Below are 19,194 nucleotides of genomic sequence, written 5' to 3' on the forward strand. Positions count from 1 at the left end.
AGCTTCTATTTGAAAGTGGATTGTACCATTATAACCGATGCTGGGAGATATTGACATCATTGCTGTAATGATCAAGAAAATATGTAATGGCTGTGATTGAAAGTACAACATTATGTGATTCCCAGCAGGTTGTATCAAGTTTTTTTTCCTCCTAGTCCTTTGAAAAATGCTGTGGTTTACTGAAAAATGTATATATTAGATAAAATAATCAAATACTATTAATAGCTGGGGCGACTGGTCTAGTTGGTCTTAACTTGTTGAAGAGCTTCTTGTTTCTATTAATCTGTACATTTCTTGACTAAGTTTAAAAAAACACGCTGCAAAATAACTAGAATGGTGTCTCTCCTTCACTTTGTTCAGTCAAAGGCCAATGTGCCAATCGGTTTTAATTAAAGTCTGCTTATGGATTAGTTGCTTTTAGATGTGGCCACGCTGATATTTTGCAAGAAGCAGCAGTCAGTGTCCATTATCAAGTAATTATTTTTGAATATAACTGTTGGAATTTTGTGGTAATATTAGGTTGTCTCTACAAGAAAATTGAAATCAATCTTTGCAGTAAGTCAGTAGATGAATTTCCTGTCTCCATGTACACTAAAACCCACTCTTCCCAAAATCTTTCTTTTTCTAAAAACTTGGGCCCTTTAGCAGTGTTCAGTTTAGATCTGTGTACATGCCAATAGACATTTCTTTATCACTGTGAATTGGAGCCTTTGATGTTAAAAACATAATACCGAAATTTTTTAGGAATATTAGGGAAAATTTAGAGATCATGTACATGAACAGAAGTCAAAACATTCTGAGCCTTGCATCTACTCACGGCTGGGATCGCACAGGCAGGACTTTTCTGATGGGGTTGTGCTGCTGCCATTCAAGGATCTCTCGAGCTTCGCCGGAAAACCTTGTTTATGCGCAGAAACAGGGGCCCTGATATTTACAGGGAGGGTGAAAATGGTCGAAGAACCCGGCAAGACCAGGGGCACGGAAGTCCTGCCGATCTTAACAGCAGGATCTCATTAATATCTTGTAGCTCTACCCCCACCCGGCAGCCAACCAAATGGACAGCCTGGTGGGTGGGTGGGAGAGAGCACTAGCGGCAGGAGGCTGCAGCCAGGGACCCTTCGGGACGGTCTCCGGCAATGCTGCTGAGTGGCTTTGGTTGCCTGCTATTCATTGAAGTAGCACGCATTTTGAGTTTGACAAATATTAACACCTGTGACGTATTTGTATATTTGTAATATTTATTGTAAGACGTTTGACCTGCAATCAGGAGGATGGGGAGAGGCCTGCAATCAGGAAAGCTGGGGGGAGGCTGGAGATCGGGGCTGGGAGAGGCCAAAGGCTTCCTTGGGGCCTGGGGGGAGCACTCCTGCTCCTCCTGGCCCATGAGATGTGCTGAAACAGCCACTCACCTTGGGAAGCCGGCGGCTCCCGCCTTCCTTCAACTGCTGAGTTTCCCGACTCCTGGGAAACCAGTGCCGCACCAGTTAACTTCAAATCAGGCTCCCGATTGCACAGCAGGAGCTCGATTTAAATATGTTAATTAGCGCCCACCTCTCTACAACAGGTTATTCAGACGCCCCGCTATCTACCGCCGTAAAAATTGCGGCGGGCACGTGTGTAGCGTGTTGGGGTCGCATATCGTGTATTTCACTTATTAACCCCCAACACTCTCCCACCCATCATGGCGGGGGCTGGGGGGGTCTAATATCAAGGCCAGGATTTCTGCCACATTTATGTTGAAGTTACGGCAGTAGAGTGGGAGCAGCTTTGATGAAATTCCGGCCCTGGTTACCACCTGCTGCCTGTGGAGGGTGCCCTAAAGTGTTACACAGTGCAGCCCTCCTCATAGTCATGTCGTAAGGTAGCACGTCCGCTTTACCGGCCATCAAATAGGTCACTTGCCCACAGCCTCCAACTTGTGCTGCTACATTGGGTTTCCTTTGACTTAATTTTTGCCTGGCAATTCTTTCTTTCCCATCCACCTGTGTCCCAGCTTTGGTGAAGTTTTATAAATGCTGAAACAATAGAGCAGAAGAAATAGGAGCAGGAGTAAGCCATACGGCCCTTCGAGCCTGCTCCGCCATTCAATAAGATCATGGCTGATCTTCGACCTCAACTCCACTTTTCCGCCCAATCCCCATATCCCTTGATTCCCCTAGAGTCCAAAAATCTATCTATCTCAGCCTTGAATATACTCAATGCCTCAGCATTCACAGCCCTCTGGGGTAGAGAATTCCAAAGATTCACAACCCTCTGAGTGAAGAAATTCCTCCTCATCACAGTCTTAAATGGTCGACCCCTTATTCTGAGACTATGCCCCCTGGTTCTAGACTTTCCAGCCAGGGGAAACAACCTCTCAGCATCTACCTTGTCAAGTCCCCTCAGAATCTTGTATGTTTCAATGAGATCACCTCCTTCTTCTAAACTCCAGAGAGTATAGGCCCATTCTACTCAATCTCTCCTCATAGGACAACCCTCTCATCCCAGGAATCAATCTAGTGAACCTTTGTTGAACCCTCTCTGAGGCAAGTATATCCTTCCTTAGATAAGGAGACCAAAACTATACACTGTACTCTAGGTGAGGTCTCACCAAAGCCCTGTATAATTGTAATGATGTGGAGATGCCGGTGATGGACTGGGGTTGACAATTGTAAACAATTTTACAACACCAAGTTATAGTCCAGCAATTTTATTTTAAATTCACAAGCTTTCGGAGGCTTCCTCCTTCCTCAGGACATTTACCTGAGGAAGGAGGAAGCCTCCGAAAGCTTGTGAATTTAAAATAAAATTGCTGGACTATAACTTGGTGTTGTAAAATTGTTTACAATTGTATAATTGTAGTAAGACTTGCTTACTCTTGTACTCTAACCCCCTTGCAATAAAGGCCAGCATACCATTTGCCTTCATAATTGCTTGCTGTACCTGCATGCTAACCTTTTGTGTTTCTTGTACAAGGACACCCAAATCTCTCTGAACACCAACATTTAATAGTTTCTCACCATTTAAAAAATATTCTGTTTTTCTATTCATCCTACCAAAGTGAATAACATCACATTTCCCCACATTATACTCCATCTGCCACCTTCTTGCCTACTCACTTAACCTGTTTATATCCCTTTGCACAGTTTTTATGTCCTCCTCACAGCTTACTTTCCCACCTAGCTTTGTATCGTCAGCAAACTTGGATACATTACACACAGTCCCTTCATCTAAGTCATTAATATAGATTATAAACAGCTGAAGCCCAAACACTGATCCTTGCTGCACTCCACAAGTAACAGCCTGCCGACCTGAGACTGACCCATTTATTCCTACTCTCTTTTCTGTCTGTTAACCAATCCTCTAATATTTGTTTCCATGCGCAACCACTTATTTTTAAGTGCACACGTTGCTTTAACTTTGAATTGATGGCTAGATTTTGTGCATTCCACATTCTGCTAGCTCCAACCACAGGGCCAAAATTGTGGATGCAGCTCTGTATAATTATTAAAATGAGCTGACCATGCAAAATTATAGGCAGCTAGCTCATAGTTCTGTTGACTAGCTATATGCAACCAGGCAGAAATCATCCCTTTATTTCAAGAAGAACATTACTGTGCTTTGGACTACATGTAGTGTGAATCTTTATCTCTCCTTTAGTTTTTATACCACAATTTTGTGCAATCTAAAATCTCCGTTTTGTGTTTTATTGTCTTTCAATTAGCATCATATAGACCAAACATTTTGAATCTGACAGTTGCTAGTTAGCCACTTCATTGCTGTCAATCCCAACCTCCATAATGATGGATGTGGTCTAGATCCTTTTGGTCCTAGATACTACGCTTGAACTGTCAAACTGTCAGTAATATTACAATTTAGTACCAAACGAATGCTGCTGTGTTCAGGTTTATGCAGAAACATCTTTTTCTTGTAGCCTTTTAGGAAGTGCCAATTAATGGTAGCTACTTTTTGGAGACAGCGTCTAGCACAGGTTGGGGCGAGTTTTAACTTACGCCAAAAACAGGCGTGAAGTCAGCGGAGCAACCTGCCTGAAGCCAACATTTTCAGATTTGGGCCTCATCAGCAGTGGTTGGCTGCTGGTTGTTGGCTGCTGTATGTTTGTGGGGCCAGAAACAGCAATTCCTGCTCCTGCTGCCCCACAAAAATTCCCCCAAAAAAGTTCCAAGCAGTTTCTGGAACGGCCTTTAAGGACTAATGATTAGGCCACTCACCGCCTGATACAAAACGAAGGAGCCAGCGTGTTGCAGGCTCTGCCCATTTGTACTTGAAAATTGCAAACAGAGTTCTATAACCGGCATAGGATCCCGATGTTCATACGTAAGCGGCCTCCTGCCTGTTTCAGTGAGCCTCCAGCATTCCATTGTATCAGGTAGGCATTTGTGCCCTCGTAATTTTCCACTGCTGGCTGCCCATTTTTCAGGCGAGAAACAGGCAGATGGCAGTTGAAAATTGCCTCTACTATCCTGTGGTAAAGAGGATGGAAAGGACTTGCATTTATATGGTGTCTTTCATGCTGTAAGGTTGTCCCAAACTGCTTCACAGCCAATGAAGTACTTTTGAAGTGTACTCACAGATGTTACATAGGTAAATATTGTCGCCAATTTGTGCAGGGCAATGTTCCACAGAAAAGAATGAAATAAACGACCAGTTAGTCTATTTTTGTGGTGTTGTTTGAGGATTAAACTTTGGCCAGGATGCCAAGAAAACTCCCCTACTCTTCTTCAAATGCCATGGAATGTTTTATATCCACCGGAACAGGTGGAGGGGTCTCAGTTTAACATCTCACCTGAAAGACGGCACCTCCAACAATACAGCTCTCCCTCATTATTGCACTGAAGTGCCAGCCTAGATTATCTGCTGCAGTGGGGCCAGGATGTACGACCTTCTGATTCATAAGTGGGAGTGCTACACTGAGCCAAATTGTGTTTTAGATACTAGCCCAGGAAAACAGGCTAGTTTCAGGCAGATTAATTGCTGACTGGTGCTTTAGGATAAATATGGCAAATCAGTAAATGTTACCAATTAACTTTTTATGTGAATCTAACTGACGAATTTCTACTTCTTTTCCATTTTGTAGATTTGTGCAAACCTTGATGCTTACAAAATAATGACTGTTAAGATGTACTACACACAGCTGAAAGACCAAGTGAAAGATCCGGTCAAAAAGATGGAGATTGCAGAAGAACGAATGGAGGTACAAATATCTACTTTGGAAAATTTCTCGTACAAAGTAGCAGAATTTGTTATGATTTAAAATTGGTCCAAAATTAGTATAGGTACACTTCAAATTCCCGTTACTGTTCAGTGGGATTTCTGCATCTCGGGGTGTTAATACAAGTTAATTTATTCTGTTTATATTGTGTATTTTAAATAATTATACACATTTTCATTAAAGTTGTATTCCTTCTCTTTTATCTTTTGTGTCTGTGATAAAATTATGAAAAAAAAGTAAGTGGGTTTGTTCAACTTGTAGACACAACATACGAAAATAGGAACAATGACTGACAGGAAAAGACCCTCTGGTCCATCCAGCCTGTCCCACATAATTGTGATACCTTATGCATCACAGTATTTACACTCCACCCAACTTGAATCCATGATCTCCTGGGAGAGGCAAAAAACCAGATTAAAAATCCAGACCAATTTGGGAAAAATAAACTCCTGGGAAATTCCTCTCCGACACCCCCCCCCCCCCCCCCACAAGGCGATCGACAGCTGGAGTTTTGTTTGTTTTTGACATCCACCTGCCATTTCCCACTGTAACATCCACTACAGCAACACTGAAACGGTCACAGACCTGAAACATTAACAAAACGTTTTTCCTTTATCCACGGATGCTCTCAGACCTGCTGAGTGTTTCCTGCATTTTCTGCTTTTATTGCATATTTCCACCATCTGCAGTATTTTGTTTTTTTTAAAGAGTTCTGGCGGAATAATAACATGTATAGAATTCATCAATATTAATTGAAAGTAACTACTCTAACCCACAGCAAACACGTCAGCTTTCCTATGTAGAGGACTTTTTTCTCCACTCTATAGAGGCAGAAAATGGCATCAAGTGCAGACACACAGCATATACATGTTTCAACTGTGACAATCAAATATCAGAAAGTACAGATTAAGAAGCCTTTATCAAAGCAGCTGATTCTCCTTTGTGTATGATTTTAAGGATCCTTTTGGAGATCAAATCAAAGAAATCATGACGGACATTCACAAGTACCTTGGACGATGCCCTGTATCAGATTTTGGCACGCAGTCTTATGAGCAGTGGATTGTTCAAAAGGAGAAAACAGGTTAGATGACACACCTTATGTTTATAGGAACTGGAGTAGGCCATTCGGTCCATAAAGCCTGTTCTGCCATTTTGTTAGGTATGTAGCTCTTTACCTTTTTAATCCTAATTGCCCACCCTTTCTTCATACCCCTTTAATACCCTTGCTTCACAAGTAAATATTTATTTCCTTTTTTACCACCTTAGTTGACATTTTTCTATCCATCTGTGCCCTTCTGTGGCAGTAAGACCCACATTCTCACATGCTTTTGTATGAAGTGATTTTGCTTGGATTAAATTAAATGAACTACAGGTTCAAATTCAAATTGGAGGGTATGACATGATAGCTATTACTGAGACATGGCTGCAGGATGGTCAGGATTGGGAACTAAATATACCGGGTTATAAGGTCTACAGGAGAGATAGGGAAAATGGAAGAAGGGGAGGAGTAGCCTTAGTGATTAGAGATGAAATCACTTCAGTGATAAAGGAGGATATAATGCGAGGTAAGCAACCAACAGAGACCTTATGGGTAGAATTGAGAAATAGGAAAGGATCTAAGACGATAGTGGGAGTTGTGTATAGGACCCCTGGCAGCAGCTCTGAAGTGCTAGATTGTATAAATGCGGAGATTAGACAAGCATGTAACAAAGGCATAGTGGTCTTAATGGGGGACTTTAACCTTCACATAGATTGGGAAAAGCAGACTAGCAACTGTCAGAAAGGTAGTGAATTTCTTGAGTGTGTCTGGGATAGTTTTCTACAGCAGTATGTCCTGGAGGCAACAAGGGGGCAAGCCATACTAGATTTAGTAATGAGTAATGAACCAGATTTAGTTAACAGCTTAACTGTGCGTGAACATCTATCCAATAGCGATCATAACATGATCCAGTTCAATGTAGTGTTTGAAAGGGAAAAAAGTGAATCAGCTGCTAAGATTCTAGACTTGGGCAAGGCCGACTTCAATGGGATGAGACAGAGATTGTCCACAGTAAACTGGGCAAATCTGTTAATGGGTAAAACGACTGATGATCATTTGGAAATGTTTAAAGAAACATTTAACGTGATACAGAATCGGTTTATACCCCTGAGGGGCAAGAACTCTACTTGCCAAAAAAAGCAGCGATGGACAATTAAAGAGGTAAGGGACAGTATAAGACATAAGGAAAGGGCACACAAAAAGGCAAAAAATGGCACAGATCCTGGCGAATGGGAAAGATACAAAGATCAACAAAGGATCACAAAACAGAGCTACAAAAAGAGAGTATGAAAAGAAACTGGCAAGGGATATCAAAACCAATATGAAGAACTTTTATAGTTACATTAGGAAAAAGAGGGTGGTCAGGAGCAGCTTTGGCCCCTTAAAAACTGAAAGTGGGGATATTGTCATTGACAATGGGGAAATGGCGGACATATTGAACAATTACTTTGCGTCAATATTTACAATAGAAAAAATGCTGGAAATCCCAAGAAAACCAATATTAAATCGGGGACAGGGACTCAATAAAATTAACATAAGTAAAGCAACAGTAATGAAGAAAATAATAGCACTAAAGAGTGACAAACCCCCAGGACCAGATGGTTTCCATCCCAGGGTTTTAAAAGAAGAAGGTGAGCACATTGCAGATGCCCTAACTATAATCTTTCAAAGTTCTCTAGATTCAGGAACTCTCCCTCTAGATTGGAAAATTGCACATGTCACTCCACTTTTTAAGAAAGGTGAGAGAGGGAAACCGGGGAATTATAGACCAGTTAGCCTAACATCTGTTGTGGGGAAAATGCTGGAGTCTATAATTAAGGATAGGGTGACTGAACACCTCGAGAATTTTCAGTTATTCAGAGAGAGCCAGCATGGATTTGTGAAAGGTAGGTCGTGCCTGACAAACCTGATTGAATTTTTTGAAGAGGTGACTAAAGTAGTGGACAGGGGAATGTCAATGGATGTTATTTATATGGACTTCCAGAAGGCATTTGATAAGGTCCCACATAAGAGACTGTTAGCTAAGATAGAAGCCCATGGAATCGAGGGAAAAGTACGGACTTGGTTAGGAAGTTGGCTGAGCGAAAGGTGACAGAGAGTAGGGATAATGATTAGGTACTCACATTGGCAGGATGTGACTAGTGGAGTCCCGCAGGGATCTGTCTTGGGGCCTCAATTATTCACAATATTAACGACTTAGATGAAGGCATAGAAAGTCTCATATCTAAGTTTGCCGATGACACAAATATTGGTGGCATTGTAAGCAGTGTAGATGAAAACATAAAATTACAAAGGGATATTGATAGATTAGGTGAATGGGCAAAACTGTGGCAAATGGAATTCAATGTGACAAATGTGAGGTCATCTACTTTGGATCAAGAAAGGATAGAACAGGGTACTTTCTAAATGGTAACAAGTTTAAAAACAGTGGATGTCCAAAGGGACTTAGGGGTTCAGGTACATAGATCATTGAAGTGTCATGAACAGGTGCAGAAAATAATCAATAAGGCTAATGGAATGCTGGCCTTTATATCTAGAGGACTAAAGTACAAGGGGGCAGAAGTTATGCTGCAGCTATACAAAACCCTGGTTAGACCGCACCTGGAGTACTGTGAGCAGTTCTGGGCACCACACCTTTGGAAGGCCTCGGAGGGAGTGCAGCGTAGGTTTACTAGAATGATAGCCGGACTTCAAGGGTTAAGTTTCGAGGAGAGATTACACAAATTGGGGTTGTATTCTCTGGAGTTTCGAAGGTTAAGGGGTGATCTGATTGAAGTTTATAAGATATTAAGGTGAACATATAGGGTGGATAGAGAGAAACTATTTCCGCTGGTTGGGGATTCTAGGAGGAGGGGGCACAGTCTAAAAATTAGAGCCAGACTTTTCAGGAGTGAGATTAGAAAACATTTCTACACACACAGGGTGGTAGAAGTTTGGAACTCTCTTCCGCAAACGGCAATTGATACTAGCTCAATTGCTAAATTTAAATGTGAGATAGATAGTTTTTTGGCAACCAAAGGTATTAAGGGATATGGGCCAAAGGCAGGTTATATGGAGTTAGATCACAGATCAGCCATGATCTTATCAAATGGCGGAGCAGGCATGAGAGGCTGAATGGCCTACTCCTGTTCCTATGTTCCTATGATTAGCTTTCAATTGTCTTCGTTGTAATTTTAAGATTATGTTTACAATAGCAATAAAAAAATTGAATACACATTGAGAAACTTATCCAGAATTAGAATATATGAAGATGAAATGTAAGTAATTTACATACATGCTAATGGATCTCTTGGCATAGAAATTTGTTGATGCAAAACAGGCACCTAAGCATCTAATATGGCAGGCGGCATGCACACGCATATTCCGCGTCAGAAGTGTGCTGGCCACCATATTGGTAATGGCTGAATTATAAGCGTCCAGGACCCATCCCTGAAACAGGTATTAGCCCCTTTGTATATGCAAATAGGGGGCCTAACACTCATCCAGCGTGACCTGAACTCAGCCGCAGCTGGCCAGCTCCTCACAATACTCTATGCCCTTCTCCCTTCTTTGGCTGCATCTGCCAGATCCTCCGGTGTAAGACATTCTTGTTAGAAGCACAAAATTACACCATGACCCTTCCAGTCTAGCTACCTGAGAGTCGACTCACAGAGTGAAGCACTTTCCTATTTACCTGCTGCTCCACTTTTGTGGCAGATTTTGCTTTTTGAAGACGGTCTCCCACCTGAAACAAGTGAGCATTTCAGGAGCCTACCCAAGACGGCAGTGGCTGGAATGCCAACTTGAACGGTTCAGTAATTGACCCAATGCTATTTTCAGGCCGCTATCACCCAGTTTATGCCAGGCTGGGGCCCTTAAAATCGACCCTCGTCTATAGTAGATGCACTAGAGTTGCACATGTAAAGCAATCCCCTGCTGTACTCTGAAAATTTGTCTAATCATAGGCCAATCTTTGGGTCTTCTTCAGCCACCAGTGATGTAAATGTAAGTTTAAAATCATTGGATGGCTACTGTTTAGGAAGTACAAGACTGACCAAACTGTGTACTGCAGCCCATGTATACTACAGAAGTGTTTGTAAGTGACATCACTTTGTCTTCAACAGGAGCAAAGGATGAAAATCGTAAACTGCGTGTCTGTGCAGAGCATTTAAGAAAATACAATGATGCCCTGATGATTAATGATACCATAAGGATGATTGATGCATACAATTACCTCACTAACTTCTATCAAGATGAAAAAAGGAAGAAATTCACAGAAGATGATGAGGAGGAACCAAAATCAAAATTGGATGATACCGATAGATTTCTTATTACTTTATTTGGAGGTAATATACCTCTTCATTTCGGTATGAACTTGCAAGGCATATCAAAGATTTATGTATAAAATAACCACATCTGGGTTAATGTGCGCTCTCCCAGAACTAACATTTTTGAAATCGCATTTTATATATATATAACTGCTGGCTTTGGAATGTAAAGGGAAAGTTCACTGCGGTCAAGCCATAAATGGGTTGAAAGACAAATCACAACATTTCTTGGGTTACTTTCACACTTTTTATGTAATCTTATCCCTTTTCACCCACTTATCCTGCCATCTCTGCAAACAAGAGGGCGGAATACAGCTTTCTCCCAAGTAACCACCTACGCCCCTCGTAGCCATCCTCCAGGAAATGCCTGACACCACTCACTACCCATGCTGCTAGATGCCACAGCCTCTGCATAGTGCCTCCCTGATCAACATGGCTCAGATTGAGTGGATAAACTTTCTGGGTATATCTAAGCCACATACTTTCCCCAGGCAAGGGTTACTTTGATGTAGTTTAACAGCCATAGTTTCCCAGACCGTCACTGACCTCATCTCCTCTGGAGATCTTCCCTCCACGGCCTCCAACCTCATAGTCCCCCAACCCCGCAAAGCCCGCTTCTACCTCTTTCCCTAGATCCACAAACAGGACTGCCCTGGGAGACCCATCGTTTCAGCCTGTTCTTGCCCCACGGAACTTATTGCCTCCTATCTTGACTCTTTTTTTCTTCCCTAATCCAGTCTCTTCTGACCCACATCCACAACTCTTCTGACGCCCTCTGTCACTTTAACAGTTTCCAGTTCCCCAGCCCTAATCGTCTCCTTTTCACCATGGACGTCCAGTCCCTCTATACCTCCATCCCCCACCAGGACGGCCTGCGGGCTCTCCCCTTCTTCCTTGAACAGAGACCCAACCAGTCCCCACCCACCACCACCGTCCTCCGCCTGCCTGAACTTGTTCTTACGTTGAACAACTTCTCCTTTGACTCCACTCACTTCCTCCAAATAAAAGGTGTCGCTTAGGGAACCCAAATGGGTCCCAGCTATGCCTGCCTTTTTGTGGGATACGTGGAACATTTTTCGTTCCGGTCCTACTCAGGTCCCCTCCCTCACCTCTTTTTCCAGTACATTGATTACTGTATCGGTGTTGTTTCCTGCTCTCGCCTCGAACTGGAAAATTTCACCAACTTTGCTTTCAATTTCCACCCTTCCCTCGCCTTCACATGGTCCATCTCCGACTCTTCCCTTCCCTTCCTCAACTTCTCTAGCTCCATTTCTGGAGATAGGCTGTCAACCAATATCTATTATAAGCCCACCAACTCCCACAGCTACCTTGATTACACTTCCTCCCACCCCGCTTCCTGTAAGGACTTCATTCCCCCCTCCCAGTTTCTCCATCTCCGTCGCATCTGTTCTGAGGATACCACCTTCTGCACCAGTGCTTCCGATATGTCTTCCTTTTTCCTCAACACAAGATTCCCCTCCACTGTAGTTGACAGGGCCCTCGACCGTGTCTGTCCTATTTCTGCACTTCTGCCCTCACCCCTTTCCTTTCCTCCCAGAACCATGATAGGGTCTCCCTTGTCCTCACCTTCCACCCCACCAGCCTCCACATTCAACGTATCATCCTCCACCATTTCCGCCACCTCTAGCGCGATCCCACTACCAAACACATCTTCCCCTCCCCTCCCCTTTCAGCATTCCGAAGGGACTGCTCCCTCCGCGACACCCTAGTCCACTGGTAAAATGCGTACTTTGTATCTGTTTTTACAGTGGAGGAAGAGAACAAGATACCAGGTACAAGGGAACCCAAAAATAGGTCAAGGGGAGCAACTTAGTGAATTTAATATAAGTTTAAAAAATGATAATGGAGAAAATAATGGGACTTAAGAAAGACAACTTTCCAGGGTCTAAAAGCCTCAGCTTTTCACCATATAAATGACTTGGATGAAGGAATAGAGAGTTGTATATCTAACTTTGCAGATGGCACTGTTAGGAGACACAGCACGTTGTGTGAATGGGAGCAGGAATTTACTAAGGGACATAAAATAAGTGAGTGGGCAAAAATATGGCAGATGGAGTTCAATGTGGGAAAATAAGAGGGCATCCACTTTGAATCCATGAAAGACTTTACGGTGAGAGACTAGGAGCTGTGGAGGAGCAAATGGATTTAGGTGTCCATGTGCATAAATCACTAAAAGCTAGTGCACAGATACAAAAAGTAATCATAGAGGATAATGGAATGTTGGTCGTTATCTCAAGAGGATTGGAATTCAAAAATGAGGAAGTGATGCTTCAGTTGTACAGAGCCTTGGTTAGACCCCATCTGGAGTGTTGCGTTCAGTTTTGGGCACTGCGTCTCAGGAAAGATATATTGGCCTTGGAGATGGTACAGTGTACATTCACCAAAATGTTACCAGGGCTTAAAAGGTTAAATTATGAGGACAATTTGCATAAACTTGGCTTGTATTGCCTTGAGTTTACAAGGTTGATGGGTAATCTAATCAAGGCAATTAAAATGATTAAGGGATTCAATATAGAAGATACAGAGAAGCTCTTTCCTCTGGTGGGGAAATCCAGAACAAGATGCCGTAATCTTAAAATTTGAGCTAGGCCATTTAGGAGTGAAATCAGGAGGCACTTTTTTTATACAAAGGGTAGTGGAAATCTGCAGCTCGTTCTCCCAAAAGGCTGTGGATGTTGAATCAATTGAAATTTTCAAGACCGAGATCGATAGATTTTTGTTAGATAAGGGCATTAAGGGATATGGAACAAAGGTGGGTAAATGGAGTTGAGGTACAGATCGGCCATAATCTAATTGAATGACGGAACAGTTTTGTGGGGCTGAATGTCCTATTCCTGTTCCTGTAGATCTTTTTTAAGCCAAGATTCGAAATTTCTAGAGGAGCATAGGAACAGGATTGGGCCATTTAACCCATCGAGCCTGTTTCGCCATTCACTGAGATCATGGCTGCTCTGTGACCTAACTCCATATACCTGCCGTAGCCCCATATCCCTTAATACCTTTGGTTAACAAAAATCTATCAATCTCAGTTTTAAAATTAACAATTGAGCTTGCGCCAACTGCCGTTTGCGGAAGAGAGTTGCAAACTTCTGTCACCTTTTGTGTGTTCAAGTGTTTCCTAACTCCCCAACCAGCGGAAATAGTTTCTCTCCATTTACCTTATCAGTTCCCCATACCATCTTGGAAACTTCGATCAAATCACCCTTAATCTTCTAAATTCCAGGTAATACAACCCTAGTTTGTGTAATCTCTCCTCATCATTTTACCCTTGGAGTCCAGGTATCATTCTAGTAAATCTACACTGCACTCCCTCCCAGGCCAGTATATCCTTCCTAAGGTGCGGTGCCCAGAACTAAACACAATACTTCTGGTGCGATCTAACCAGGGCTTTGTATAGCTGAAGTATAACTTAGAGCCCCATGTATTCTAGTCCTCTAGATATAAAGGCCAGCATTCCGTTAGCCTTTTGGATTATTTTCTGTACCTGTCCGTGACATTTTAATGATCTATCTACATGGACGCCTAAGTCTCTTTGGACCTAGAATCATAGAAAGGTTACAGCGTGGAAGGAGGCCATTCGGCCCATTAAGTCCATGCCAGCTTTATGCAAGTGCAATCCAGCTGGTCCCACTTACCTGCCCTATCCCCTTAGCCCTGCAAATATTTTCCTTTCATGGACTTATCCAGTTCCCTTTTGAAGGCCATGATTGAATCTGCCTCCACCACCCCCTCGGGCAGTGCATTCCAAATCCTAACCACTCGCTGTGTAAAAAAGTTTTTCCTCATGTCACCTTTGGTTCTTTTGCCAGTCACCTTAAATCTATGTCCTCTGGTTCTTGAGCCTTCCACCAATGGGAACAGTTCCTCTCTATCTACTCTGTCTCGACCCTTCATGATTTTGAATGCCTCTGTCAAATCTCCTTGCAAACGTCTTTGTTCCAAGGAGAACAACCCCAGCTTCTCCAGTCTATCCACGTATCTAAAGTCCCTCATCCCTGGAATCATTCTAGTAAATCTTTTCTGCACCCTCTCTAAGTCCTTCACATCTTTCCTAAAGTGCGGTGCCTAGAACTGGACACAATACTCCAGTTGTGGTTGAATCAGTGTTTTTTAAAGGTTCATCATGACTTCCTTGCTTTTGTACTCTATGCCTCTATTTATAAAGCCTGGGATCCCATATGCTTTCTTAATTGCTTTCTCAACCTGCCCTGCCACCTTCAACGATTTGTGCACATATACTCCCAGATCTCTCTGTTCCTGTACCCCTTTTAGAGTTGTGTCCTCTAGTTTACATTGCCTCTCCTCATTCTTCCTTCTGAAATGTATCACTTCTCATTTTTCTGCGTTAAATTTCATCTGCCACATGTCCGCCCAATCCACCAGCCTGTCTATATCCTCTTGAAGTCTATCACTATCCTCCTCACTGTTCACTACCCTTCCAAGTTTTGTGTCATCTGCAAATTTTGAAATTGTGCCTTGTACACCCAAGTCCAAGTCATTAATATATTATCAAGAAAAGCAGTGGTCCCAGCACCGACCCCTGGGGAACACCACTGTACATCTCCCTCCAGTCCGAAAAACAACCGTTCACCGCTATTCTGTTTCCTGTCACTTATCCAATTCTGTATCCATGTTGCTACTGCCCCCTTTATTCCATGGGCCACAATTTCTCAAACCTCCACTGTTTTGAACTTTTCACCATTTAGAAAGTACTCTGATCTCTCCTTCTTAGGTCCAAAATGGATGGCCTCACACTTGCCTACATTGAAATCCATTTGTATGTGGACTCTCAGCAAAAGTAGTTAATGTTAGAAGCAAAATACTGCGGATGCTGGAAATCTGAAATAAAAACAGAAAATGCTGGAAATACGCACAAGTCCGGCAGCGTCTGTAGAGGAAAAAACAGAGTTAACGTTTCAGGTTGATGACCTTTCATCAGAACTGGAAGAATTTAAAGATTTAACAGTTTTTTTAAGCAAGTGCAGAGCCAGGCAATTGTGGGGGTGGGGGGAGGAAGGGGACGGGAGGAAAGAACAGAAGGGAAGGTCTGAGATAGGGTGGAGGGCGGGAGTGATTAAATGACAAAAGGGATGATAGTGTAAGGCAAGGAGGGTGGTAATGGGGCAAGTAAAGAAACAAAACATGGGTCTAGAGGAACTGTAAATGGCAACAGCAGAACCATTACCAGCATCTGCTGTCCGAAAAAATGGGAGCAGTGGTTATGATGTGAAGTTATTGAAATTAATGTTGAGTCCGGAAGGTTGTAAAGTGCCTAAATGAAAGATGAGGTGCTGTTCCTCGAACTTTCGAGTTCCCCCTATGGCCTCTGAAAGCAATGAGTTTAATGGATAATATGACATTCTTCCACTTAATTTTTTAAGTCTGTAAAGCTACCTAGTAGTTAGTAGTTTCATTCAAGTCGCTAGAATGGTTGGTGTGGGAAACAGAATTGTAATGTTGGTGTGGTAGATAGCCAGTGCTTATCTGAGGTCATGGTTAAATTAAATTGTTAGGTTAGAATGAAGACGCTTTACTTTGTGGTCAAGCCATTGTATACCCTACTTAATAGTGCTTGATGTCAACACATTGAAGGGTATATTTTATGAATTTGTGCTACTGATGTGGAGCTTCACCCACTTGGAGCATAAATCGGGAATTCAGGAACAGAGTTAAGTGGCCTCACAGGATTGGACAGGATTTAGATTTTTTTCATATTCTTCTTTCCAGTACATCAAGAAAAGCTTCAAACTGTAGCTGGAAAGCCAATGTATGAAAATGGAAAACTGACAAAATTACGAGCAACTATACTTCAGGAATTCACCAAAAAAAGAAACTCAAGGGGCATCATCTTTACAAAGACACGCCAAAATGCACATGCTCTGCATGAGTGGATAGAAGAGAATGAGAAGTTTAAGGACGTTGGAATTAAGGCCCATTACTTAACTGGAGCTGGCAGTAACAGTCAGTACAAGCACATGACTCAGGTAAAACTCTCTGCTGCAAATGCAGAGTACTATTTCTTCATAATCATCTCAGGACTCTTAAAACTTACATGTGGGTTTCAATCCCCACTACTACAATTTGTATTTATATAGCGCCTTTAACGTTCTAAAACATCCCAAGGTACTTCACAGAAGTGTAATCAGACAAACATTAGGACAGGTGACCTTTAGTAAGATCAATGAAGAGCATGATATGAGATCGCATGACAGGAGTGACAAATACCAGGGAAAATATCAGGGTTAGAGGGTTTTGAGGAATTGTTGTATACGATGGATGGGGGAAAGGCAGTGGATGTCATGTACATGGACTTTCAAAAAGCCTTTGATCAGATACCATACAGGAGACTATTTGAGAAGATTAATGGGTATGGAATTCGGGGAGGGTAGAAAATTGGATTAAAACTAGTTAGAAGGGATGAAACAGAGAGTAAGAGTTAGCAGTTTCTCTGAGCGGTTGGAAATGGGTAGCAGTGACTTACAGTGTTCTGTTCTGGGATTTCTTTTGTTCACTGTGTGCGTTATTGATTTGGATATAGGGCTGAAGAGAGTGGTGTCCAAATTTGCAGATGATACTGGAATAAGAGGCACAGTAAATCTGAGGATCAAAGGAAACTGCAAAGGGATATTGATAAGATGGTGGAATGTGGAAAAAAGCAGCAGGTGGGATTCAGTGTCAATAAATGTGAAGTACATTTCTGCAAACAAAAGTATTTGAATGGATGACATGGAAGAGCAGAGGAATTTGGGGATCCAGGTTCACAAGACAGTAAAAGCAGTGCCTCAGTGGATAATGTCATAAAGAAACTAATGGAATACTGGGTTTTATGGCAAGAGCTATAGAATATAGAAGTTGAGATGTAATAGTGAGTCTCTATAAAACCTTTGTAAGACCACAGTGTGTGCAGTATTGGGCTCCACACTTCAGGAAAGATGTCGAGGGACTAGAGAGGGTACAGTACAGAATCACTAGGATCTGCCTGGTATGAGGAAATACAAATACAAAGAAAGATTTGAAAAATTGGGGTTGATTTTATTAGAACAGAGGAGGTTATTGGATGGTTTGATATAGGTGTTCAAAATTATGAAATTGGACAGAGGAGATAGAAACGGATTGTTTCTGGTGATTGGGGGGGTCTAGAACAAGGGAATGTAGATATAAGATTAAATGTAAGAGATTTAGAACTGAGAGCAAAATAAACTTTTTTATACAGAGTTGTGAGCAGTACCAGAGTTAGTGATTGAAGCTCAGACCATGTCAACATTTAAGAATAGATTAGCTGATGGAATAAAGGGACATAGGAACAGGCAAGCATGTGGGATTAGAACTACTGCTTGTGTGGAGGATAAATGCCAACACAGACAGGTTGGGCCAAAAAGCCTGTTTTCATATTGTAATTCTATGTAATAACTGAATAATGCAGAGTAATATCAGATCTTCCACACATCACATTTTTAATCCACTTGTAAAAGAATATTTTCAAATAATTCTTGAGGCCTTTAGGTAACACAGTTCCTCACAAGAGATTTTCTATTCAAACTTACCAGCTATGTTTCAGTAAGCCTTGAATGCATCCATATAGCTGACTTGTACTTCCCAACAGGAGGCTCATGCCAGGAAAAAAAATAAGCTACAAGCTGTCTCAGCCAGTTCAAGTTTTGGGCCCACAGAGCAGACTCCTTAATTCGTAGATCTATACACTGTATAGCTGAGTAGCTTGAAGAGTTTGCTTGGATCAAAATTTGTTGATTCTGTTAACAAATAAAATGACTATATTTGTACCTCATAACATTTAATTAACCTCAACAGAGTCTAGTGTACAAGATCAAATATTACACAATAGCAATTTGTAAGTTGTTAAAGTGTGGAAGGTGACTGGCCATATTCCATAATCAGTGTGCTGAGAAATCAAAACATTCAAGAATATGCTGTGCTTAAGTCAAGGTTGCATACTTCGACTTTACACCTAGATTAGAAATTTTATATAGTGGCTACCAGTTTGGAACATTGCAACTGGAAAACATTTGTTTGGAGTAAATTGTGCTTAGAGTTATACATGTGATAACTTCTCTGATTTTGAAACCATAGCCAGAAATTATTGCTATGAAACCTTATATAGCTACACAAACTACAAGGTATAAAGTGTTAAACAGAATCTCAACAAAGTATTGGGGTGTTCCCTGTTTCACTTCCCTTACTGCTCCATCTGTTTATGGTATACCATGACATTAATTAGGGGAGGAGATGCAGATTATAATCTCTGAGCAAGTCTGTTACATGGCTGGTCTCAGTTAAACTTTCTCAGCATGCATTTTCTCATAGCCCTGCCGTAAAGAGGAATCCAAACCCAAATACACGCCAAATGAATCTTCAATTTTCAAATTAAAATAATTACACACAAGCAAGTGAATTAAAAGCTGCACAGCATTGCAATTGTATTTCTTTTAATAACTTAGATTGTCAGAGCCTGAAAATCACTCAACATCCATAGATTTTATTAGCATGGCTTTAGTTTTCTGTGTAGGACATTAGAGATTTGGGCTAGGAAACTAATTCCGTACAGTTTTATCAAAGTCGACAACCTTGACCTGGCTTTTACATTTTCTGAAAACTGA

General features: G+C 41.8%; 1 protein-coding gene across 2 annotated transcripts in view; it reads left to right on the forward strand.

Moving 5' to 3' along the window:
* Positions 1-19,194, forward strand: part of ifih1 (interferon induced with helicase C domain 1) — a 118,507-nt gene that overhangs the window by 85,654 nt on the left and 13,659 nt on the right. For both annotated transcript variants that reach the window (XM_067987372.1, XM_067987373.1), the window contains 4 exons: positions 5,078-5,194; positions 6,170-6,293; positions 10,355-10,576; positions 16,307-16,563. In XM_067987372.1, coding sequence (XP_067843473.1) covers positions 5,078-5,194; positions 6,170-6,293; positions 10,355-10,576; positions 16,307-16,563 — 720 coding nt within the window. The remainder of the gene's footprint in view (positions 1-5,077; positions 5,195-6,169; positions 6,294-10,354; positions 10,577-16,306; positions 16,564-19,194) is intronic.

The sequence above is a fragment of the Heptranchias perlo genome, chromosome 7, assembly GCF_035084215.1.
Source record: "Heptranchias perlo isolate sHepPer1 chromosome 7, sHepPer1.hap1, whole genome shotgun sequence".
In the NCBI taxonomy this organism is placed as follows: Eukaryota; Metazoa; Chordata; class Chondrichthyes; order Hexanchiformes; family Hexanchidae; genus Heptranchias; species Heptranchias perlo.